Source organism: Glycine max, chromosome 10 (genome assembly GCF_000004515.6).
Source record: "Glycine max cultivar Williams 82 chromosome 10, Glycine_max_v4.0, whole genome shotgun sequence".
In the NCBI taxonomy this organism is placed as follows: Eukaryota; Viridiplantae; Streptophyta; class Magnoliopsida; order Fabales; family Fabaceae; genus Glycine; species Glycine max.
Genome location: NC_038246.2, coordinates 46,900,853 through 46,924,003, shown reverse-complemented (window position 1 = coordinate 46,924,003; position 23,151 = coordinate 46,900,853). Strand labels below are relative to the sequence as shown.

The following is a 23,151-nucleotide window of genomic DNA, read 5'->3' as shown; positions in this document are numbered from 1 at the left end:
TATAGCTTAGAAGAAGGAATATACCACTATATAACATAGGCATATGCTTGAGGTTTATGCCATCAATATCCACTCATCAATGCTGCTTTCATTTGCTGACATTTGTTCATGCTTGAGGCTCATAAATTTGTAGATTCCTGATACTTTAAATGAGAGAAGTGGAGAAAAGAAACCGACATCAAAGTTCTTGTGTCATGTCTTATTGTTTCTTTTATGTTTGTGTTTGCTTTTCCTACTTCAGCAAGTTTGGGACATCTATTTTTATGTCACGCCCTTTAATTTAAACATATATATTCCGTGTTTATAGATTTTAATGACCTTCTACAAGATTTCCTTGGCAAAGTTGATTTTTTGTTGCACTTGTGTCTCTTTTTGCAATACAGCTAGCTAAGGCAAATATTTTTTTTCCATCGTTATCCTGCATGATTCCTTATCTTTTATACCATATGTGGCTCAGAAAAGAGAACTCTGTAATATTGTAACATTTCAAAAATGGTTCACATCTTGTCTCACAAACATGATTGACAACAAAAGCCGGATCATAATACTGTAAAAGTCTAAAAGACCCAGCACACCGAATTTTAGGCATTGCATGGAAGAGACATCACATAGACCCCCCCACCCCCCCACACACACACTATTCTACCAATAAAAACCGATAATTAAGTTAGAACAATATTAAGTATATACAAATGTTATTCGTTAAAACTTAAGTGCTGAAACTTCACAAATTATTTGCTAGATTGAGTTTAAACGTAAAGTTTGAACTCATATGTACTTGGTTGGAAACAGGTTGATTCAAAAGCAAGCACTTATATAGCTATTGGCTCATCCAAGAAGGTGGGACTTGCACATCACATATATATTTTTTAACAAGGTCTTTTTAGTTTTAAAAGAGTTGTACGCAATTTGTTATCAATGTCTCTACTTTTGTAATTTTTAAAAAAATATTCTTTAGGTTTCTGCAGCCAACAGGGCGACTCACCTGTGTCAAATCACTATAGCTTCGTGGACTGACTAGCATTGCTGAACCAATCACCATTGCCTGCCAATAAAGGGATGCCTTATCACTGAATGAATGCATCTTTTTGCTGGTTATGACTGATATTTTGGAGGAGAATTTAGTAATTAAACTTTATAGGCAACTCAGGCTGTTCTAGAAATGGTATAATCCAGTGGAGCTATTAGCATATGCTTCAGAATTATGCTATGGATACCCTCGAAGCTGCTCATTTTCATAAGCCCGTCCATCTTGTCCTTGTTCTTCATTAATCTCTTTTGCTTTCTAGAATGGATCTGATAAAAGTACTCACTCAATGTTCACCGATCTAGAAATTTAAATGGAAACCCTTTTCTGATCCTATGATATGTCACAAACATGAAGCATATCCTCACCACATATATATACTCCCTTGAATGTAAATTGAAGTGTCTCGTTAGTTTTCAATCTTAACTTTTTTTTTTGGAAAAAAGTTTAAGGAGTTGAATCGAGAGCTCATCAAAAAGTTTACTTACAAAAATACTTACAGCTTTATCTTGAGAGTATTTTTGTAAGTGAAATATGATGGAATAAAATGAAGTAAAATAGAATTTAAATTATTCTGTTGTTTAGGATGTTTAAATTGTAAATTTGTAATGAAATGATAAATGATAGAATGAACTCCATCTCATTGCATCTAAAATCCTTATTCTTGTTCCTTCTCAATTTTAGGAGATATCCGTTGAAAATCATAATATATATATTATTATTTTTACTTGGGACTTGATATGGAAGAAATGCAAGATAAACAGTCAAGAGTATGTTTAGAGTGAGTGAAATATATACGGCATCTGTAAAAAAAAAAAGTGAAAATATGCCGCCAATATTTTAAAAATGTCAATACTACAAAAGTGCGTTAAAAAAATTTGGTAATCTCAATGAAACATTATAAAAAAAGTTTAAATATGTTTCTTATCTTCTTAAATTTGGTTTTTTTTCCCCAAGTTTAAATTTACTTTTTTTAAAATATATTTTTATTCATGTAAATATATTAAAGTTCAGTTTTAATTCCTGCAAAAAATATTTATTCGTTTTTTGTTTTTGTAAAACTATAATATTATTTTTTTATCCAAAATTAGGCTCGATTATGTCTCAACTTAAGTGATATTTTTTTTATTTTAAAATTTAAATAGGATTTATGAGGGGTTTCAACCTCATAAAGTTGCAGGAAAAAAATAATTTTTTTTTGTAAGAATACAATTGTGGGGGTTCAGTTCAAAACTCCCACAAATATAAAAAAAAAAGAAGAAAAAAAACAAGTATCAGGTCCAAAAACCAAACTCCCCAAATCAAGATTGAAATTGGTCTGGTGAAATTTTTGTCAATTTACGAAACCAAACAAATATTTTGACCCTCCTCAGCCTACATGCACACCACCTGTTTGGAATAAATCCCACCATCATCCACCAAAGAAACCACCGTACCACACTGCTCATCCTTCAAGTCTGGCAGATCATAAACCATAACCACTAGTATAACCATAGCCAGAAATGAAGGTCGGAGGTGGGTGTTCGCCGGGGGTCAGATCTGGCTGCTGCTGGTGGTGTGGGAGGAGAGAGAAAGAGAAGAAAGAAAAATAGAAGTTACACCTGTTTAATTTTTAGTGAACCGACATTTGACACATGAACTGGAATTGAACTTGGTATATTTACATGAACGAAATATATATATATATATATATATATATATATATATATATATATATATATATATAAACAAGGCTTTGTGATGGGTGATTATCGTAAGAGGGATTAAAAATATTTTGCAAAATTAAGAAACTGAAAAAACTAATTTAATTTTAAAAGATTAAAAATAACAGTAAGATAGAAACATATTTAAGCTAAAAAAAATATGAGTTCATAAGTCATAACTTCATATCGTTACCCCTTTGGAATTGGTTCTCATTTACTCACAAGACTTATGATGGGCCGTGGGACCACAAATGTCTCGTTTGACTATTCAATGCGTTTTCATTATTGGAAGAAGAGTATAGGAAGATACATGCTCAGATTTTTTTTTCTAATTACTTTTAATCATTAGTTAAATTTTACTGAAAATTATACGTTTAGGAGTGAAACTTATTAAATAAAAGATAATATTTACAAGATTTTATTTTTTTTAATAAATTTAAGTCAATAATAAATAATGTATATATATATATATATATATATATATATATATATATAATATGTTAATAAATGTATTTGACTAATTTTTCTAATACTCGAATTAAGGGTGTTTAAGACACATTTTGTTGAGAGCTTAAGCTGTTTGTTGTTTGCTTCTTTGTATGCAATAAATCAGTTTCACATTATCGAATGTATCTTCAACAGACAACAGTAAATACTTTAAAGGAAAATCCCCATTCATTAATCTTGTTTCACTGCTCTCTCAGCCAATCCATTTCTGGGTCTGCTTCAGCTGAAAACCAAAAAGGGGATGAAATTGTGAGTGTCTTCACTTGATCATCAATAATTTCAACAATTTGACTGCTTTGATACTAAATGTGTTTGGCAAGGTTTTTAAGTTAATTTCTAACACACCTCACTTGTTTAAAATCTTATTTGACTAAGGGGATGTATTAGGATTTTAAAGGATTACAAAAGACTTTTTATTAATAAAAAATCTTGTACATTCAATTAAGACTTTTAAATTATAAAAATAATTACGGTAATGTCAGAAAAATCACATTATTTGCTTCCTTTAAAACAAGTTGTGAAAAAAAAATTTAAGAAAAAAGGAAAAAAAGAAGAAGAAGATGAACATATGAATGCAACTAGTTTCATTCCCTTGCATACTACTTCTCTTGAATTAAAATAGCATGGCACAGAAGATTACAATATATTAAGCTAAAGTAGCAACAGGGCAACTCTCCTTTGGCAAGATATCTGATGAAGTGGTCATGATAATTTCCTGCCAATAAAGAGAAGCCCTATAGCTGTTTTGCTTATTCACTATATCATGTGCGAGCTCAGCTCTTGTTGCTGCTGCACACAACGTTCCATGAACATTACAATTTATAAGCTCTTCAACTTAAGCTCAGGACATGGAATAAACTCAAAAGCATATGCTTGAGGCTTATGCTGTGAATATCCTTTAAGGGTAGTCTTTCCGGGCAACAGATTCTTGCTCTTTCTCTATCTTCACATGCTTTTTGGGGAAAAGTTGGTGAAAGTTTGATGCTTCTTCCATTTTGTAATGTTGCCGAGCATATGCATATGCTCATGTCTTATTCTGTTACTTTATAAATACTGTGTATGCAGTATGATTTCCTTTCAACGTTTGTTAAGTCCAACTAGCATTTTATATTGTTGAGTTTGTCCTTTGAAAAAAAAAGGGTTATCTAACTCAAATAAAATGGAGTTAAATAACTCTGAAGTACATTATTAATGCAATTCTCTAATAGATAGTTGGTACAAATTTTTTAATTATATCAATTGTTTAGCTCCATTTTATTTACCTCTTCACATATTATACTTTTAGTGGACTGTGAAACATTGTTAGATTTGATTCGAGTTTCATTATATTATCTTATATTCAATCTGTCAACAGTCAATATATGTGATTACATTGTCAACTCTAAAAAGTATAAGAAAAGTAATCTCTTCAAAACTGTATTATATCAAACTGCAAATATATTATGGAAATTACAGAATTATCCTACAAAAGAAAACAGTGCAAGTTTTCTCTTATAAACAGACAGCATTCAGAAGAAAATCAAGAAATGTCCATGTGACAAACCAGATATTACAAGATAAACAGGGAACACAACAGAAAGTATGCACTCAATTGATCCCTTCACTTCTGCCCATGGAAGAATCATTTATTTATAATCTTTTCTCGCATATACCTGTATCAAAGTTGTACAGAAAATAATTAAAGAAAGAGTAAGACAATAAATGTATTTTAATTTACTATCATTATCAAATACAGTATCTATATTGATTGATATGTGCCAATAAATACTTACCTTCCAAGCATCATCACAGTAGCTTGAGGGTTTGTACCCGGTGAGCCATGAAAAGTGGATCCATCAATTACCCTCAAAGCTTCCACACCTATTACCTTATAATTATGATCAACAACTTTTCCAGATGGGCACCCCCCCAGGGTAATGCCAAATTGTTAGCACAGTGTGTAGGCAATACCGTTCTAAAGAAAAGGCAGCATTAGCATGTTTAGGCCTCAGGTTCACTGGCAAGTGCAACATCAAGTCTATTAGAGCTTGGACTGGCATGTTGTGGTAGCGGAATTTTGAGAATGCTTGAGTTTATCACATCTATGATGGTTTTCATGCCTTCAACACACTTCCTCAAGTCTTCTGGACCCTTAAAATAGTTGAAGGTAACTGATGGGTTATCATTGGGATTTGTGTTTATGAGCTCCAAATGACCCGTGGAGCGTGGTCCTATGATCTTTTCAAGTAGGACTCCTCCTTTGAGAATTGGATTGGCTAAAGATCTAACGGTTTCTGCAACACTCTCCTTGGCTTCTGGGGGAAACGTTGAAGGCTGGCCAGACTTCAAATGAGAACAAATGTCAGAGTAAGTCAGCTTTGTAAGTAAATATTCCAATTTCAAGTGTTGAAATTTTTGACAAAATATATTGAATGAACTTTTTGGGGTTGAAGGGTATTTGGAAAAGCTTATACGTAACTTATTTAAGCTTATCAGCATGAATTTTTATACATTTTTTATTTATTCCAATCATTTTGATGATTAATTTATAATATAAACCAAGATTTTAAATAGTGATCACGGTCATAATCGTGATTTTTGTTGTGACTCTTGACATGATAAAAAGTTATAAACAAATTTAGTTAATGCAGTCACAATTGTAATTACAGAAAATCTGAAAATCTTGATTTGGGATCAAAATTGTAATAATACACCTTGAAAATGAATACTCATATATTATTTTTTAAAATAATTTTTTATCGATAAATATTAATTGTTAGCAGGACCAAACATGTCATTTTTTCTTCTTTTTTAACCACCCCCATCAACCTTATTTCTTCATCATCATTTAAAATGATGATACTATGGACTTTTAATAATAAATAACTTTCATATTAAATGAGTTACAAAATCTAAGTAAATACTCATATATCATCATTTAATTAAAGAACTTAGTAGTAAGGATATAATAATCTAAGATTTTTTTCCCTCAACCAGTGAATTCAACTGGACCAAATTTATCAAACTATGATAAATTCAATATAAAGCCTAAATAGTTATTTGAGGCTGCAAGCAGCAAATGGGATACTGACCTGGTTTGACACAAATTCAAAAATCCCTTGAAGCCTTTCAGACCAAGAATGGCCCAAGCTCAATCCACTGGCTGCTTCAATGAAGCTACCAAACTTAGTGATGCCCAATGTTTGGACAAGAGAGGCTTCAACAGGCACCGGGGAAGGAACCACTAGAACATTCAATGGATTATCTGCCATCCCTTGACCCACCAAGGGCTGATCCAAAACCACTTTTATTCCATGAGCCTCAAGATGGTTTGCATGACCAATCCCACTCAGCAGCAGCAACTGTGGGCTTCCAATTGCACCAGCTGATAAGATTAACTCATTCTTTCCTTTTGTGCTTAAGTATGCTCTATGCATCACTCCCAATGCATCTTTGAAAATTACTCCATAAGCTTGTGGCCTTCTTTTTTCTGTAAAACAAAATAATCAAAAACATTATCATCAGTCTTAGGCGTCTAAAAGTTCATAACAAAACAATGATCTAATCCCCATTTTGACAAACGTTTTCATAAACAGTTATAGAAGAAGAAAATAAGAATAAAATCAATACGTGTATAAGTTGATTTTAACTTATAGAAAAGGTTCAATCTATTCTTTCTTTTCTTTTAAGTATTTATAGAAAAGTTTATTTAAACAGACCTTACCTGTGTTATACTTAAATAGTATCTTCTGCACTGTGGCATGGAGATAAACAGAAATTCTCTTGGGATCAGCATACTCTAACAAATCAGCTGCTGTGTGCCTGTTACCCTCCTTATCAAAAATTGTCCCTCCAACCTTAGTCCCATATAAGTGATCAAAAGTGAAACCACTGTAAGGCAACACACCTACTTCAAGCAAACCATCCTTCACTGCTGATTGCCACTGCAGCATAGGGGGCTCAAAGGCCACCTTTTCTTCAACCCATTTATATGAGTCCTTAGCCAAAGTTTCATTCCAACCAGAATCTCTTATGTAGGTGGAGCTAGCCCTTGAATAGAACCCTGCATTCACGACAGAGCCACCACCCAGGACACGAGCCCGCGAATTGAGGACACCATCTCTGGATATGAATGGCTGGGAAAATGATGAAGGGCTTATGTCAGCGAGGGAATTCACAAAGTTCTTTATGTTGATTTGCTCAGGGTTTGTGTAAGGAGAGCCTCTCCTTTCAAGGACTAAAACTCTTGCACCTTGTGAAAGAGTTGCTGCTAGTGGACACCCACATGTTCCTCCACCAATCACTATGTAGTCATAAGTTAAGATTTGTGGAGCAGATTTTGCTTCTCTTACAAATGTCTACTTTGGAGCTGCTGCATGGACACATTGGATGAAGATATCAAAGAAAATGAATGCTGTGAGAAAGAGTTCCAAAGCCTGACTAACTATTAATCACATCAACTAAACAAAAGAAACTTCCGAGTTGTTTTCATTTTTTCTGTTTTCAATTCTTTGAAGAAAGTAATAAAAAAATTGTAATAATATGGAACTTCATAAAAATTTTGAAAATGAAAAGTAATAAGTACTTCAGAAGTTAGAACAAAGCGTTACCTTCATCAGGATGAGATAATACACTAATGAACGTGCACCCAACAAGAAATGCCCATATAAATTGCTCGTACACCAAACCCATTGACGTCTGTCTTCCCTCGTTAGAAGCTTGAATAATCTCCATGTCTTCCCAATGAATCAAAGCCCTTTTTATATAATATTATATTATAACCAGAAAATTGGAGTCGCTGACTCACTAATGTTGGGTACCAAAGTAACAAAATTAATAATTAGCAACTAAAATAAGAGGTGAAAAATATACAAATTAACGCACAATATTTTAACGAAAAATAATATAGAGAAAAAAATCATAAATAAGACAAAGGAAACATTTTTAATAAGTGAAAGAAAATTATAATTTCTCTCTAAATACAAGAATAATTACACCATCTCTTGTAATATGGCACTACACTTCTCTCTATAAAATAGGAGAATACACTAACACTCTTTTATGTGTTTCTCTCTTGATTTTGGGATAGAAAACAAGTGAATTGAGATGGCTATTTATAGGAGTAAAACTTTAAGGATATAATAAAGACATATGAAGTACTCTGTAATCTTTTTGAAATAATTGTTTTTAGTTCCCGAAATAAATATCGAGCGGTCTTAGTTGTCTCCGTTTGTTATTTTAGTCCTCCCCGTTAAAAACGTCCGTTATCTCAAAGCAAGTAAGTACTAGGTGACCGACAGATCTCCAGGTAAAAAACAATCACCACCAATCCTCTGAACTCCACATGAGTAGGTATGAATTGGTGGGGTATTGAATAAAATCATATTGAAGACCGAATATTTGGAGGGAAGGTGTTATGGATATATGAAAACTCATCAGAAGTTGAAAAGAGGTTCGAAAAAGCTCTGATGCGGGATTGAATTTTGTTTTTACAAAATCACAAATAAATGGTGTGCATAAGGAAGGGGCGTTGTAAATCTAGTGTTGTGACTGTGACAGTTGTTTGATTCAGCAAGCATAGAAAGAGATATATGTGTGTGGGAGTCTCAATCATATGGGATTTGTATATAGACGATTGTCTTTTATCAGATAACGGAGTTTCTCAACGGCGATGACTAAAATAGCAAACAGGATCGACCGGAGGAACTAAAAACAAGTATTTTAAAAATTAAAGATTAGAGACTAAAAAATATTTTGTCTCTTTTTAAATTTTAGAAAATAAAATTAAAATAATTAAGAGATTAAAAGGTATTTTAATTTATTTAAATATCCAATAATTTCAAATTTAAAAATTTATAAGATGATTATTTTTTTTACGACAAAATATTAATATTATTAATCAAAAGAAATATGTCACAAGAAGTGCCAATATCCTCTGCATGTACAAAAAGAGTTATCACACAGCTACCCATCATGAGGTATCCATATATAGATAATAAATTAAGTATATTAATATTTCTTAATATAGGTCGCTTCTTTGCCTCGTTCCTTTTCTCTTATCTCACCTGGAAATGCATTCACTCTGAACACCAACCCTTATCCTACCACCTCATTACTCAAAATTAATAAAGCAAGATAGCACAACATGGTGAATTCGTACTTCATTAACTCCCGATTGTGTAGTTTTGTTTGTTACTTTTGCAAGAAACGTCTCAAAGATGATCTTTTATTTTTATTTAAAATACAATAAGAGTATCTCCTCTTATTTTTCACTCTAGATTATACAAAATTGTAAATTTAGTCACCCATTTTGTTTTCAATTTCGGATTTGGTCCCCCGTTAAAATTATTGACGAATTTTGTCCTCCTATTTTATCAAATCACGCAATGTTGATCCCCCAGTCTAGAATTGGACGTTAACCGTTAGCAACTGGCGTTGACTAACACGTGTCAACATTTGAGAGGTACATCAAACAGTTCACGATTTTAACTGAGTGTGGAAAGTTTTTTTTTTTTTTACGGTAACCCTAAAACCTAAAAGCCTCTTACCACGAAATTCCTAAAAATGTTCTGCGACCAGTGGCAAAGACGAAGCTCACGAAGGTTCGTTTGTTGTTCGTCGCTGCCTCCTTGGCATCGCTGCCTGCTCGTCGTCGTTGCCTCATCGTCATCGCTTGGTTGGTTTATCGAAGCAAGAGTCTCGTCATGTTTGGGTGTCATCCCTAAAACCCCTGAAGCACATCATCAGCGTCGTTCCAATGGAAATGAGTTCTTCGTTGTACACCTCAGAGGCCTGAAGTCGCGTGATGTGTTTGTGTAACGTAGAGGCTCCACTGGTGATATCGTGGACTGAGGATAATCCAGGGAGGCGTTTTTATGGTTGTGGTCTATACAAGGTAAGGAATAATGTATATTATGGGGGTTATGTTATGGTTTATTTGTTGATTATTTTTGGTTATTTTGGGCATGTAGGTTATAGGTAGGAAATGGTGTAATTATTTTTAGTGACACGATCCAGTTGCCAAGAGTCGTCAGAAGAGAATCATTGTAGCATTGATGAATAAGGTTAATGAATTGAGCTTGAGGGAAAAGGGATTTGCAAACCAAGATCAGTGACATGAAGATGAAGGAAAAAATTTTAGGAATTGGATTGATTTTTTCTTGGGTCTGTGTTTGCTTATTGGTGCTTTTATTTTGTTGCAGGGGAATGTGATTTATTGGTGGTAATTTGGTTTTTTTGTACTCTGCCCATTGTAATGGTGATAAGTTGGTTTTTTGTACGCCCACTGTAATTGCTGAATTATGTTAATGAAATAAGATTTCATTGCTTCTGAAGTTTGGTATTGATTTGGTATTCATCTTTAAAATTTGTTTTCACTGAAATTTGACAAATTATGTTTCGTTAGTGGTTTGTGCAGTTGGTTTTTTGTACAGATAAGTTAAAAGCAAGTTCCAAAAGCCCAAATAAACAGTAACTTGAACTAAACAAAGCAGTAACAAAACAATAACTTGAAATTTGTTTTCACTGAAATTTGACAAATTATGTTTCGTTAGTAGTTATCACAGTTGGTTTTCACTGAAATTTCATTGGTTTTTTGTACTAAACAAAACAGTAACTTGAACTAAACAACAAAACATATAAGTTCTGCATAAACTGAATAATTACTTAGATAAAGAATGCATTACAAAGCCTCATAGAACAGAGCCACCAAATATATAAGTTTTGCATCCTAAAAACTTAAACATAATTACACAAGAGTGCATTACATAGCCTCTTTAAACAATTACTTAAACATAAACTGAATAATTAATAACATAAAGAGTGCATTACAAAGCCGCATTGAACAGAGCCACAAAATATATAAGTTCTGCATCCTAAAAACTTAAACTAATAATCCATTTGTGCCCAAGTCCTCCTAGTCGACTCCTTTAACTGATTCGTGATTATTGTGTTTCATTGGTACTGTCACCTCCTTGAATTCCTGCAAATGTGGTATGACTTGTGCATGAAACATTCTTTTATTTCTTTGTTACAACATTGGTGGGAGATGTTGTTTGTCTCTTCAAGTTCTATTAATATTGAACACAAATATTATAAGAATGGTGAAAGTCATAAACTCTTCAATTTGTTGAGTCTACCTTATTAGTATCAAATGTGGGGTCACTACTCTAACTAAATGTCTCAGAGTCCAACCATCCTGTCCAATCCGAGCTTTCTTCAAAGTCATTATCTGAAACTTCACTACAATCATTGTTATCATCATCATCTTCCTCAGCCCCAACATCATCCTCCATCATACCCTCAACAACAACCTATAACACTAGCCTCATCTTCACCCTGCACCTGAACCTCCACCAAACCTTGCTCATCAACCTGAACCTCAGCCTCATCTTCACCCTTCACAACTGCTTTAGCCTCCACTCCATCAATTACAACAACCCCATCTCCCTTAAAATCATTCAACTTTTTTTTTCCAGATTTTTCAAACACTCTCTCATCCACATACACTTCAACCACATCAAAGCCAGAAACATCTTCAGCCAATTGCAAAATATCAAAGTCACAATTAAGTGGCTTCAACCCTGTGCAAAGTGCTTTTTGGGGGTCCCTGTACCATAAGCACTTGAATGATTTGTACCCGAGAGAGCTAATCACCTTCGTGAAGTCAATATACGACATAGTATCCACATCCCAACCCCATTTTTCTTCAACGATCTGACCATTGACATACACAGTAAATGGATTATAAATAAACATTCATCCATGGTGAATCTTTAACCTCACTGTTTGTTCTTCGATTGGCCTACAAAAAACATGAACAACAACAAAGCCCAAAAAATGAATAAAAACAACACCCACCAAAGGTTTTCAGAACAAAACAAAAATGAAAGCCAAAATCGGGATCACCACTACAAAAAAAGCATCATTCATGTTTCTAGGTGAAACGATAACCAATGAAGGGTTTTTGATAAAAAAAATCAGCACACACCCCGTCAAAGACAAAATCGGGACCACACTACCAACGAAGATATAAGGGACCACCACAACAAAAAAAAAGCACTAAACACCTCGTGGACCCCAAAACCTCAACACAAATTCACACTGGAAAACACTTTGTGGATCACATCAACAAACAAACCCCACAAATGGACCACAACTATCTGCCATTATAATATAAACAAAACTTCAATAAAATAACCTAACTTACCTTCCTACAACAATCAACAACGACACTTCACGCACACGAACACCACCGTGAACAATCAATAGTGACACCTCACGCACACGAGATTTCATTTACGATTTGCGATTCCAATTTTGGATTTTTAGGGAGCATTTCTAAAGCATAACTCTCATATTACCATTTAGGGTTGGGGTAAAAATATTACTGGGTTAAAAATCGTGAACCGTTTGACATACCTCTCTGACGTTGACATGTGTCAATCAATGTCAGTTGCTAATGGTCAACGCCCAATTCTGGACTAGGAGATCAACATTGTGTGATTTGATAAAATAAGAGGACAAAGTTCGTCAATAATTTTAATGAGAGATCAAATATGAAATTAAAGACAAAACGAGAGACCAAATTTATAATTTTGTTTATATTTTTTTATTATGACAGTAATCATTTAAAGTTAATTAATTATAATAAAATTACTATATATATATATATTTATTTATTCTTTAAGGCTATTATGCTCTATATATATTTTTTAAAAATAAAATATTATAATTCATTTAAAAAAGACTAAAACATTTATTTAGCATGTGTTTAAATTATCCGTGGAAAAAATATTTTAATAATCAACTGTTCCTGAACTTTAGTTGAGGCCCAGGCGCATGATGAGTTAATTCATCCCAAAGTGCTATACCTGCCTAAAAGCTAAGTATTCTCTGATATCAAATCCTCAAATCCTAAGTTAAAGATTATGTTTTAGGTTCATTAATAAAAAATATTTATTTATTATTAATTTTATAAAATACAAAGATTGTACGTGTTGACAAAATGTTAACATATAACTCTCGTATTTAAAATAAATAAATAAATAAATAAATTTAAACTTACTTTAGACATTGTTTACTGGTGGGTTAATCCGAAAATTACGTAAGATACATTTAAGGATAATGAATTAGAATATCTTTAGGATAGATTTTAAATTGGAATTGTAGATCACTTTTTTATGAATTCCACGATGTTACGTAGAATTGAAGAGTATTAATATTTCTATCATTTTTAGTAGTAGATTTCATTTTGGGATTTTAAATAATTTTTAATAGGTTTCAACTTCACTTTTAAATGTTTAAATATTTAATAAATTAAATATAATTAAGTAATTAAGTTTAATTAAAATGAACCAAAAATATATATAAATATTAAGAAATAGGAAAATAAACATAAATTTAATTTTTATTTATGATTAGATGGGTTAAACAAATGAAAAATAAATAAATTTGATAATAAAAAAATTAACTGAGATTAAATTTGAAAAATAAAAATTGACAAGTCAATTTTACAGTTTGAACTAATTTATAATGTAAAAAAATTTCGACAGTTACTGTGCATTTTTTTTAACGTTCATGCTTCTTTCTTCATCCAATTTTTCGACCGTTACTACGTACACACTAATAGTCACTGTGTACACAAATGTTCCCTTTCATTTATCCCTTCACTTCTTTCTTCTTTCTTTTTTTTTTTAATTTTTTCTCCTCCTTCTCTTCTGCCTCTTCTTTTCCTCCTTCCCCCTTCGTGGCCTCCTCCTCTGTGACTGTTGGCGGCCTCTAGGTAAGTCCATTTTTTTTGTTCTTTGCCTTTTCTCTTGGTTTTTTTTTCTTCAACAACCTTCTTCTTCCCTTGTGTTTCTGTTTTGAAGATTTTATAATTGTTTCCAGGTATGTCCATAAATCTCCAGGATTCTCATACAATAACTTATTCTTCGTCATGGAGATCCACATAAAAACAGATCTTGCTCTTATATCTAAGTCTTAACTAAGAAAAAAGTTACTTTGTTGTTACATCGATGTTAAGCAATATTTTTTTTTTCAAAAGATATTTCAACCTATGTATATAATTAACGTAGAAAACTATAACCATAGGTTTAAACACAATCAAACCTTAAAAAATTAAATATTATGATTTTATGAAGACTAAAAATGGATAAATTATGGGTCCACCATGCTTCCGTTGTGCCACTCTAATTATTAATATTTAATTTTTACTAATAATATATATTATTATTCGTTATTAAGAATGGAATAAAAAATCTATTTCTTTTTAGATTTTCTTATAAAATGTATTTTGTAAATGCTTTTATTTCAATGTTTAGGTAATGAATTAAATACAATGAGTTATGATTTTTATTTCTATATTTTTCTTATTTTAAAAAAACTTGTATTTATTTTTTATGGCTTTGGTAATGATATAATATAACACTGGTATTTTTTATTCCCATTCAAACGTTTTGCTGGCATTTGTATAAATTATTTTGTTCGTATATAAAAAAAAATGTGAACTTTTATAATCAAGTATCTAATATTGAGGTTAGTCTCTATCGTTGAGTTTTGAATTTAACTAGAATTTAAGTTATGCCTTTTTATACATATTATGTTTCTAGTAATCACAAAATAAAAATAAAAATAAAAACGTTAAATATATATAAAATTAAGAAAACCATACTTTCCTTATTTTCTAAAAGAACTTAATTATATTACTTGAGTTAAATTTAAGTTAGTATAAAACGATAATTTTTATTTTTAACATTTATTATATGATTTGTTATTTTTAGATTTTATAATATATTTTTTTGAGAATAAGATTCTATGATACTTTATTATTATATTTCCTGATGTTTGTTATTTTAATAAAATACTTATAATATATTTTATCCATAATCTATAACAATTACAATGAGAATAACCTTTTTGGTCTACATATTTCGTTTGAATCCTTATATTGGTGTTTTGGAACCGCAAAGTCTTTTATGTTTTAATTGATTTGGATCAGAACAATCTGCAAGCCTGGTGCGTGCTTTTAAATTTAGAGATAACAAATAAAGATTTTTTTTTATAGAAATCAAAATCAAATTTTATTTATTTTATACAAATTAAAAACATATTTAAACCTTAAATGAATTTACTTTAATTTCAAATGTTTTTTTTACATGAATTCACGTATATTTCAGATTAAACTAAAAAACAAATATTTCAGATTTCCTTTATTAATTAATAATAATCTCTCTCATAATTTTATAATATTTAATAATTTTGAATTAATAATAAAAACAGTATTAGAATGAATATATTAGATACTAATACTCTATTATTTGGATGATACAAAACAATAAATTCTATCCCACAACATTAAATTAGCATATTTAAAAAATTCTCTTAAATTAACCGCAACCACATATACTATCACAAATAAAAAATAATTTCTTAAAAAAAACATCTTCCACACATGCTCTGTGTGTTGGTAAGTAGACGTTGCGCCGCCTATCATAGGTTGCAGTGTCACATCTAACCTAATAATGTACTTTCTTCTTACTAAAGTCTCTGTGATCTTTTTATCAACCGAACATATGCTGCTGAAGTTCAAAGTACAAATTGTGATCGAGGAAGAATCAATCTTTTCTTTTGGCTCATTAAACGCAATAAAATCGGTGCCAAATAACTAATTAATGCTATTTATTTATTGATAAACTCAAAATTCAAATGACTTGTTCAAATTGTCCCAAACTCCTACTCCAAGTCTGCCAACCCCTCAATCCTCAAGGTCTTATAGCAAGTCGTCTCCTACAATACAAATTTCCATAAATCATCAAAAATGCTTTTCAACGATACCAAAAGCATAGTTGTTTTCAGTCTTGCACCCAGTTTTGGGGCTCAGTTTTAACATTCATTTGTTTAAAGTTTTTTCATTATTTTTTATCTTCTATTGATTTTATCTAGTGTTCTCTCTTAACTCTTAATTTAGTTATGCTTGTTATTTTTTTTAAAAAGAAATAATGATATCTTATATAGTGTTACCAAATGTTTTAATTCGATTGTGTATAATATGTACTCTTTTAATTAAATAAAACGGAAAGTTAAGTTTATTTGGGTTGAATTGAAAATTAGACAAAATTAAACCCAATTTGAATCACTTATATCTTACTTTCCACCGTACCAGTTCTCGTTGACATTAGTAATGTGAGGGATTTAGTTAATTGTGATTTTTTTAACATAGGCAACTTATACAGTTAAAAATGAAGGAAATTAATTTGCACAATAAATATATAAATTTAATGATTATGCACTTCATAATATATATTATGAAGTAATCATAAATCATTAATATAACTTTTAAAACAAGTATTATAAAAATCAATAAATTTATTATGTTGATTTATCGTTTGATGACTGTATAAAATTACTTTATACAACAAATTATCTAAACTAATTATAAGCTATTAAACATATTTCGATGTATATTGAAATTAACCTCGATCACAAATATATATATATATATATATATATATATATATATATATATATATATATATAATATTTTGAAGTCAACTTTATGTATAATTAAAATTTATTATTTTGAAGTCAACTTTATCATAGTTACCGAAACTTTATGTTAATAGTATAATATTGTAGTAATATATTAATAAGTTTTTTCCTTTAAAAAAGTATTATATGAATAATAATTATGTTAGTATAAAAATTAATATAGTATAGAATGATTATAACACATTTTTAATATAATTGACATAAAAGTCAATAAACTTATATGATATAACGATTTGTATTTAGATTAAATATATATATATATATATATATATATATATATATATATATTATTTACATTTTAAGTAAAATAATTCACCACTTCTATACGCTTTTTTATTTATATTTATACGTTAAGGAGTGAGGTTTGGATTGTTTCCGGTCACTAGATTTGATCAGTAAAAACGAGAAAAATACAATGAATATGAGACCTACACCTTAAAAAATCCAGTACCGAAAAGGAGTTATATCCGAAAGAGTGGGCTTCTTCAAGAATTCCAATGGCATTAGGTGCTAATGGAATTGTTGGAACATCCCTTTGTTTGGATCGAGAATTTCCTATGCAGTAATGTTTAATTCCCATTGTTTGGGCTGAGAATCTTATTTTTCTAGGATGGCTATGACATATTCTCCAATGACCCATTCAAAGGGACGTTAATTTGTCTTAAACTATGCCTTAATAGTATCAAAATGACTTCTCAACAATGCTTTGAAGACGAGAATGTTCTTTATTGACCGGTGATGGCTATGGAGTTATTATTATTTTTTATTCAGCCCTCTCCCATTATTTTCCTAAACTAATTAGGCCCCGATGTTAAGTATTATCTATCGTCTGAACATTAATTTAGAAAACGTTATTTCATAAATTAATAATTAGCTAGATCCCTAATTTAATAGTATTTCTTAGGAAAATGACATCTGTATACCCTATTTTAGGGTGTAAGGATTATAAAGAATAGACAAATAAAGAAAAGAAAAAATATGATAAATAATACGAAAAAAAGAAGAAAAATAGGTATATTTAATATTTGTATAATCCAACTTAATATCATGTTCTCGTTCAAGTTTCAACCACTTTCGGTACCCACCATCACCATTCACACCAAGCGATTCTGGGGAGGTTAAGATCAACGAATCTTGGAGGTGGCAACAAAAGAGAGGTCCTACGCGTCAAATATTCAGTTTACCTGAGTGCTAGTGTACGCAATTTAGCATCCTCTTACTCACGACAAAAATTAATGATACATTAAATTTATATTTATCCAATAGTATTTTTTTTATATATAAAATAAAACGAATAGAGAGAAACGTACCTAATATGGTAGATGATGTAAAGAAGGGAGATTAGAAAATAATATTATACAAGTGAAAAACGGGTTTAAGAAAATGTTTATATCTTTAATCAATCAATCATTACTTTTGAAATAGTTTTTCAAATATAATTATTATAAAACTAAACAAACTTATGATGCATGTTAAAAAAAAAACAGATAAAAAAATGAGTCTTCCCTTCCCACACACCGTTTTTTCACATAACCCAAAATTTCCACGAGGCTGAAATTTACACCCTAATCCACTCCACAAATTTCAACTAAACCCACAATTAATTAATTAATATAGACATACACATTACATTACATTGTTATAATATACCTATATATAGTCGAGACTTGTACTTGTTATTCAGACCCATATTCAATTCCATTTGTGATAGAACATAATTAACTTGAACATGGGTTCCTCTGCTGCAGATTCAGCATCGTGGTACTGTGCCATGGTATTGCTGGCCATGATACTGTTGGGGTCAATAAGGGAAAGCACCATGGCAGAAGAAGAAGGTGAGCCTATAAAAGGGAACAACCTCCGTCAACGACCGTGTGATGAAATATACGTTGTGGGAGAAGGGGAGACCCTGCACACCATCAGTGACATGTGCAATGACCCGTTTATCGTGGAGCGGAACCCACATATCCATGATCCCGATGATGTTTTCCCCGGCCTTGTCATCAAAATCATCCCCATCCACCAATACTAAAAATAAAAAAACGATTCAAGAGGTACATGGAGGTTTTGTGTTTGAGATTTTACATTGACTAGAAACCATCATAGTGTATATAAGTGAGGAAAAGGAGGAAAATATATTCATAATTGGTAGCTTAGCTTCCTAATTTTTGTTTTTGAGCTTTTGTGCTTATTTATCTCTTGTTATGTAGATAACGCTTCTTCGGGTTTCATTGTTATTAGTTTATTACTACTGGGTTTGTGAATTGTGACCCGTTGACGAATAATTAAGTTATGAAGATATACAGTTTCGATTACTTCAGTTCAGCCATGGATTCTCCAATGGTATACTGATATTTCTGTATGTAAAAAATGAAACTGTCTCAACTGTCGACTGATAGCACATCTAGCTGCGAATTCAGTGTAAAGATCTTGTGCTTGATTGTTGTAAAAAATATTAGTGTGCAACAAGGATGATAATAAAATTTGAACTTAGAATTCCACGCATATTATCCAAACCTTTCATTCAATACTAAGTGGATACAATTGGCTGTTGTAAATAGTTCTTCGTTTATATGACATCCGAGTAATTGTCTTGGTAGTTTATGTTGAAGCTCGAGAGTTGAGACTTGAGAGAATGCTTTAACTTTGGATCAGGATGACTTAATTTTCACTCTTTTCCCTCTCTGTCTCGAATTATATATTACTTTAAAATATCAAAGAAAACATCAATTCTTAAGATAGCTATGTAATAAGTTTGATATATAGCTAGAAATATCATATATGTGTTTACAACAGTTATTTTTGTGTGTGTGTGTGTGTGTTTTTTTTTTTTTTTTGTTGAGAGGAGGGATGTAGGAGTTGTAGCTGAGCAGAGGCGATTCTTTGGGGGAAAAGGATGCGTACTTTTAGTTTTTAGTGCTAAGTGCCGTTGAACTTGAGGAGAGTTTAGCTAGAACCTGAACTAGATATCCTATGAGATTAGTGTTAGGTATAGGGTTTTACATCATCCTTTTAATAATTTTTTTTTATTAATAATAACCATAATCATTCTATTTGAAATTCAGTCACATTTAAAATTTTTCATATCTTTTCAAAAAAGAGTTAAAAAATTTCATATCTTTTCAAAAGAATATTATATGAGAATTAAAGTCTAATTTTTCTTTACAAATTCAGATTGTTTTGTGAATTGAATTATATTTGTTCAGGTTTTAATAACTTTGTTGTTGACTATTATTTAATTTATTTTTCAAAATTTTATGTGCAGAGAGCAAATGATATTTGTTTTGAAGATATACGTTCTTCCCTAATTAAAGATTTCCTCTCATCCAATTGAACGGCAATTTGAAACGGTTGTTTAATCTCTGAAAAGAAAAAAGACAAGGAACAAGAGTTTGGAAAAATGAATTTACCTCCTTTTAAGAAAGGGGGAATGCATTTTAAAAATACATAAAGTATGCTTGTAAATTTACTATAAAAGAATATTATATTTGAACAATTATATAATCTGTTATATATGTAATTAAGTATATGTTTTATCACAATTTTAATTACTGTTTTTCTAATCATAATTCTCAACCAGATCAATCTTGTTACCACATATTTATTCACACCAAATCTTTATTGCAATCCCTCTTGTCATCGTTCACCATTGCTAAAGGTGATTTCTGGCAATTACAAGATTATAAGATTTGTCATTCATATTATACGACATAAATTGTATATTGTCTTTAGTGAAATTACAAAGTTTGTCCTTGAAACCTTAAAAAACACGTATTACAATATTGATTAAAGATAATAGAGTTGAACGATTTTGTTATACATATAAAGGGATTAAGTTGTTGGATGACTTACAACCATCATGATCCAATCATTTCATATATAATTAAGGATGCTGACTTGATAATTTCAATGTATGATGCACATTTATAGTTTGAATATTCATGTCATCAGATGAGCTAAGTGGAAAAATATTAAATTATTTTAATCTGATAATGATTCAAGCATGTAATTATGAAATTACTTTAAAATAAATTAAGAATGCCTAGCTAATGTGATGATTGTTATAGTTAAAATTGTATTCAAGTTATTGAGGTTATTTAGATTTTTTTTAGGGTTATTTAGATTTATTAAGATTATTAATTTCCTCTCTTCTCACTCCATAAAAGAGATATTTTTGCAATTGAAAATAAATTCTTAATTTATTTGTTTACTGAAAAGATTACAAAAGAGGCTCGACCTAGATAATTCCTAAGAAGAAAGGACTCTAGGTGAGGGAAGGATAACATCCCAAACTAACATAGACTGGGTTTGATGAGCCCCAGTACATACTAGCAAGAAAATGAGCACATCTAGCCTGTCTTCTCTATCAACAAGAGAAAAGGAAATAAAAGGTTAATTTGAAAGGGAGGTTAAGTTATTTAATTAATTTCCCTCAGTTAGTTTTCATTTAAAAGGTAACTCACAACTTTTCTCACTCCCCTCCAAAAATTCTTTCTGCTTTAGAGTTTTGCCAGAAAGAAATAATGATATTCAAATTAGAAAGTGTTCTATGTAATATAGACACATTCAAAATGGAGCAAGAGAAGAAAAATTCTTTCAGAAACAACAAGAAAAACACTATTAGAGATTGCACAATATGGATTCAGATAAATTCCCAAACCCTATTTTAAAAGTTATAGAAAATGATATATGTAAGAAATGTGTTATCTAAACCCCCTAAACAGCTAAACTTATATTTTTAACCATAAGAAATTATTCGTTTAGAAGTAGCATTTTTGCTTACATTCTCTCCATGCAATGAATGAGTTCAGATATAGTTGAAGCATATATAAACCAGAGACTAAAACAATTCACACGGCATGTAGCTAGCTAATGTACCATACGATAAACGACATGGAAGAGAATTCTTTTCTACTAATTGCTGAATGAGGCTTGGAATCATTCTTTGCTGGGAGTCACCCATGCATTGATCCAATTAATCGAATTGACAATTGTATCTCATCTGGCAATATCCACTTGTGTCACGCCAGTTATAAGCTGTATGGTGTATGGCTTAGTTGTAAATATTATCTGACTTTCCATAAATAAAAGTGGATAAGATCGTGTATATAGGAACATAATCAACACATACCCATTGCTCCATTTTTAGGATAGGAATACAGATCCTGATCCATTGCTCGACTTTTATTTATGTACATGCAGCGATTAATTAATCTCTCTTAAAAGAGATAGATATAAAAATACGTCTAATTATAATCTAAATTGCAATTGCAATAAGTTTGACAAGTCAAATTTATTTATGAAGAAGATCATGACTTAACTTGTTTAAATAAAAGATTAGTTCTAGATCTTTGAGTCACTTAAAAAGTCTAATAGGTTCATCTGTGTACTATAAAAAAAGGATTTATCTGTGTGGTGGATCATGTTTTTTTTTTACATGTTTTATGACCTAGACTTTATTAGTCTTGTCTATATTAATATGACTATTTAAGTTAATATATCTGTTAGACTTATTTGTAAGCAATATTGTGAAACAAATTGTTTGGGAGAGGAGACCCATTAACAGATATTAGTATCATACTTGTTTCAATTTTGAGTCTCTTGATGGAAAAAAAAGTAATTAAGAATTTTTTTTATTAAAGATGACTAGTTAAATGTTTAAACAGAAATTGATCATTGGTAGATATTTTATATCATAAATTAATTTGTTAAAATAAAAAAAATTAAAATGAGTATTTTTTTTTAATAAGCAAATAGGATTTACTTATCAAGATAAGCTAAAAATACTTTTTTGTAAAACAGAAACAATTTAAACAAACATACTAAAAAAATATTTATTTTATTAAAATAAGTATTGTTTTCAAGAAATAAATTTAAATAAACGCATCCATATATATCATGGCCACCAAAATAATCTTTGTTGATTGGGTAAATTATATTCACAAATTTTATATGTAGTTCTTTTCATACGGGCACACATTGTAACACTTATTTTATAAATTTGTATTAAAATATGTCAATAATTTGTTTTTTGTTTAATTTCTCTAAAAATAATTTTTTTAATTAAATAAGATCTTTAGTTTTCTTAATTACTATAATTAAATTTTAATTTCCATTAAATATAAGTAAATATTTATAATTATCATCAAGATAATATTTTATTAATTACATAATCTTAAATTTTTTAAATAAAATGTTTTAAACATCTATATGTTTACTTTAATTATATTTTTATTATCATTAAAACTAATTATTTTAAACAGTTTTAAATCTATACTTTTTTTTATATATTTTAGGCAAAAATTAAAGATTTGCTAGTATCTTTTTTTGGTATATAGGCAGGAAATGATTTGCTACCAGTACCTAATGTGACACACATTTAAA

General features: G+C 30.4%; 1 protein-coding gene, 1 non-coding gene and 1 pseudogene across 2 annotated transcripts; 1 reads left to right on the top strand and 2 right to left on the bottom strand.

Annotated features, from left to right (window-relative positions):
* Positions 1-3,890: 3,890 nt before the first annotated feature.
* Positions 3,891-3,984, bottom strand: MIR399A (microRNA MIR399a). The gene has a single exon (NR_126647.1). It is a non-coding gene; the product is annotated as a microRNA MIR399a (primary transcript).
* A 750-nt stretch (positions 3,985-4,734) lies between these two features.
* LOC100814104 (protein HOTHEAD-like) lies at positions 4,735-7,299 on the bottom strand (annotated as a pseudogene).
* An 11,150-nt stretch (positions 7,300-18,449) lies between these two features.
* On the top strand, positions 18,450-19,267 carry LOC100500258 (uncharacterized). The gene has a single exon (NM_001248525.2). It carries the CDS (start codon positions 18,497-18,499, stop codon positions 18,797-18,799), a length of 303 nt encoding a protein of 100 aa, NP_001235454.1. The 5' UTR covers positions 18,450-18,496; the 3' UTR covers positions 18,800-19,267.
* Positions 19,268-23,151: the final 3,884 nt, after the last annotated feature.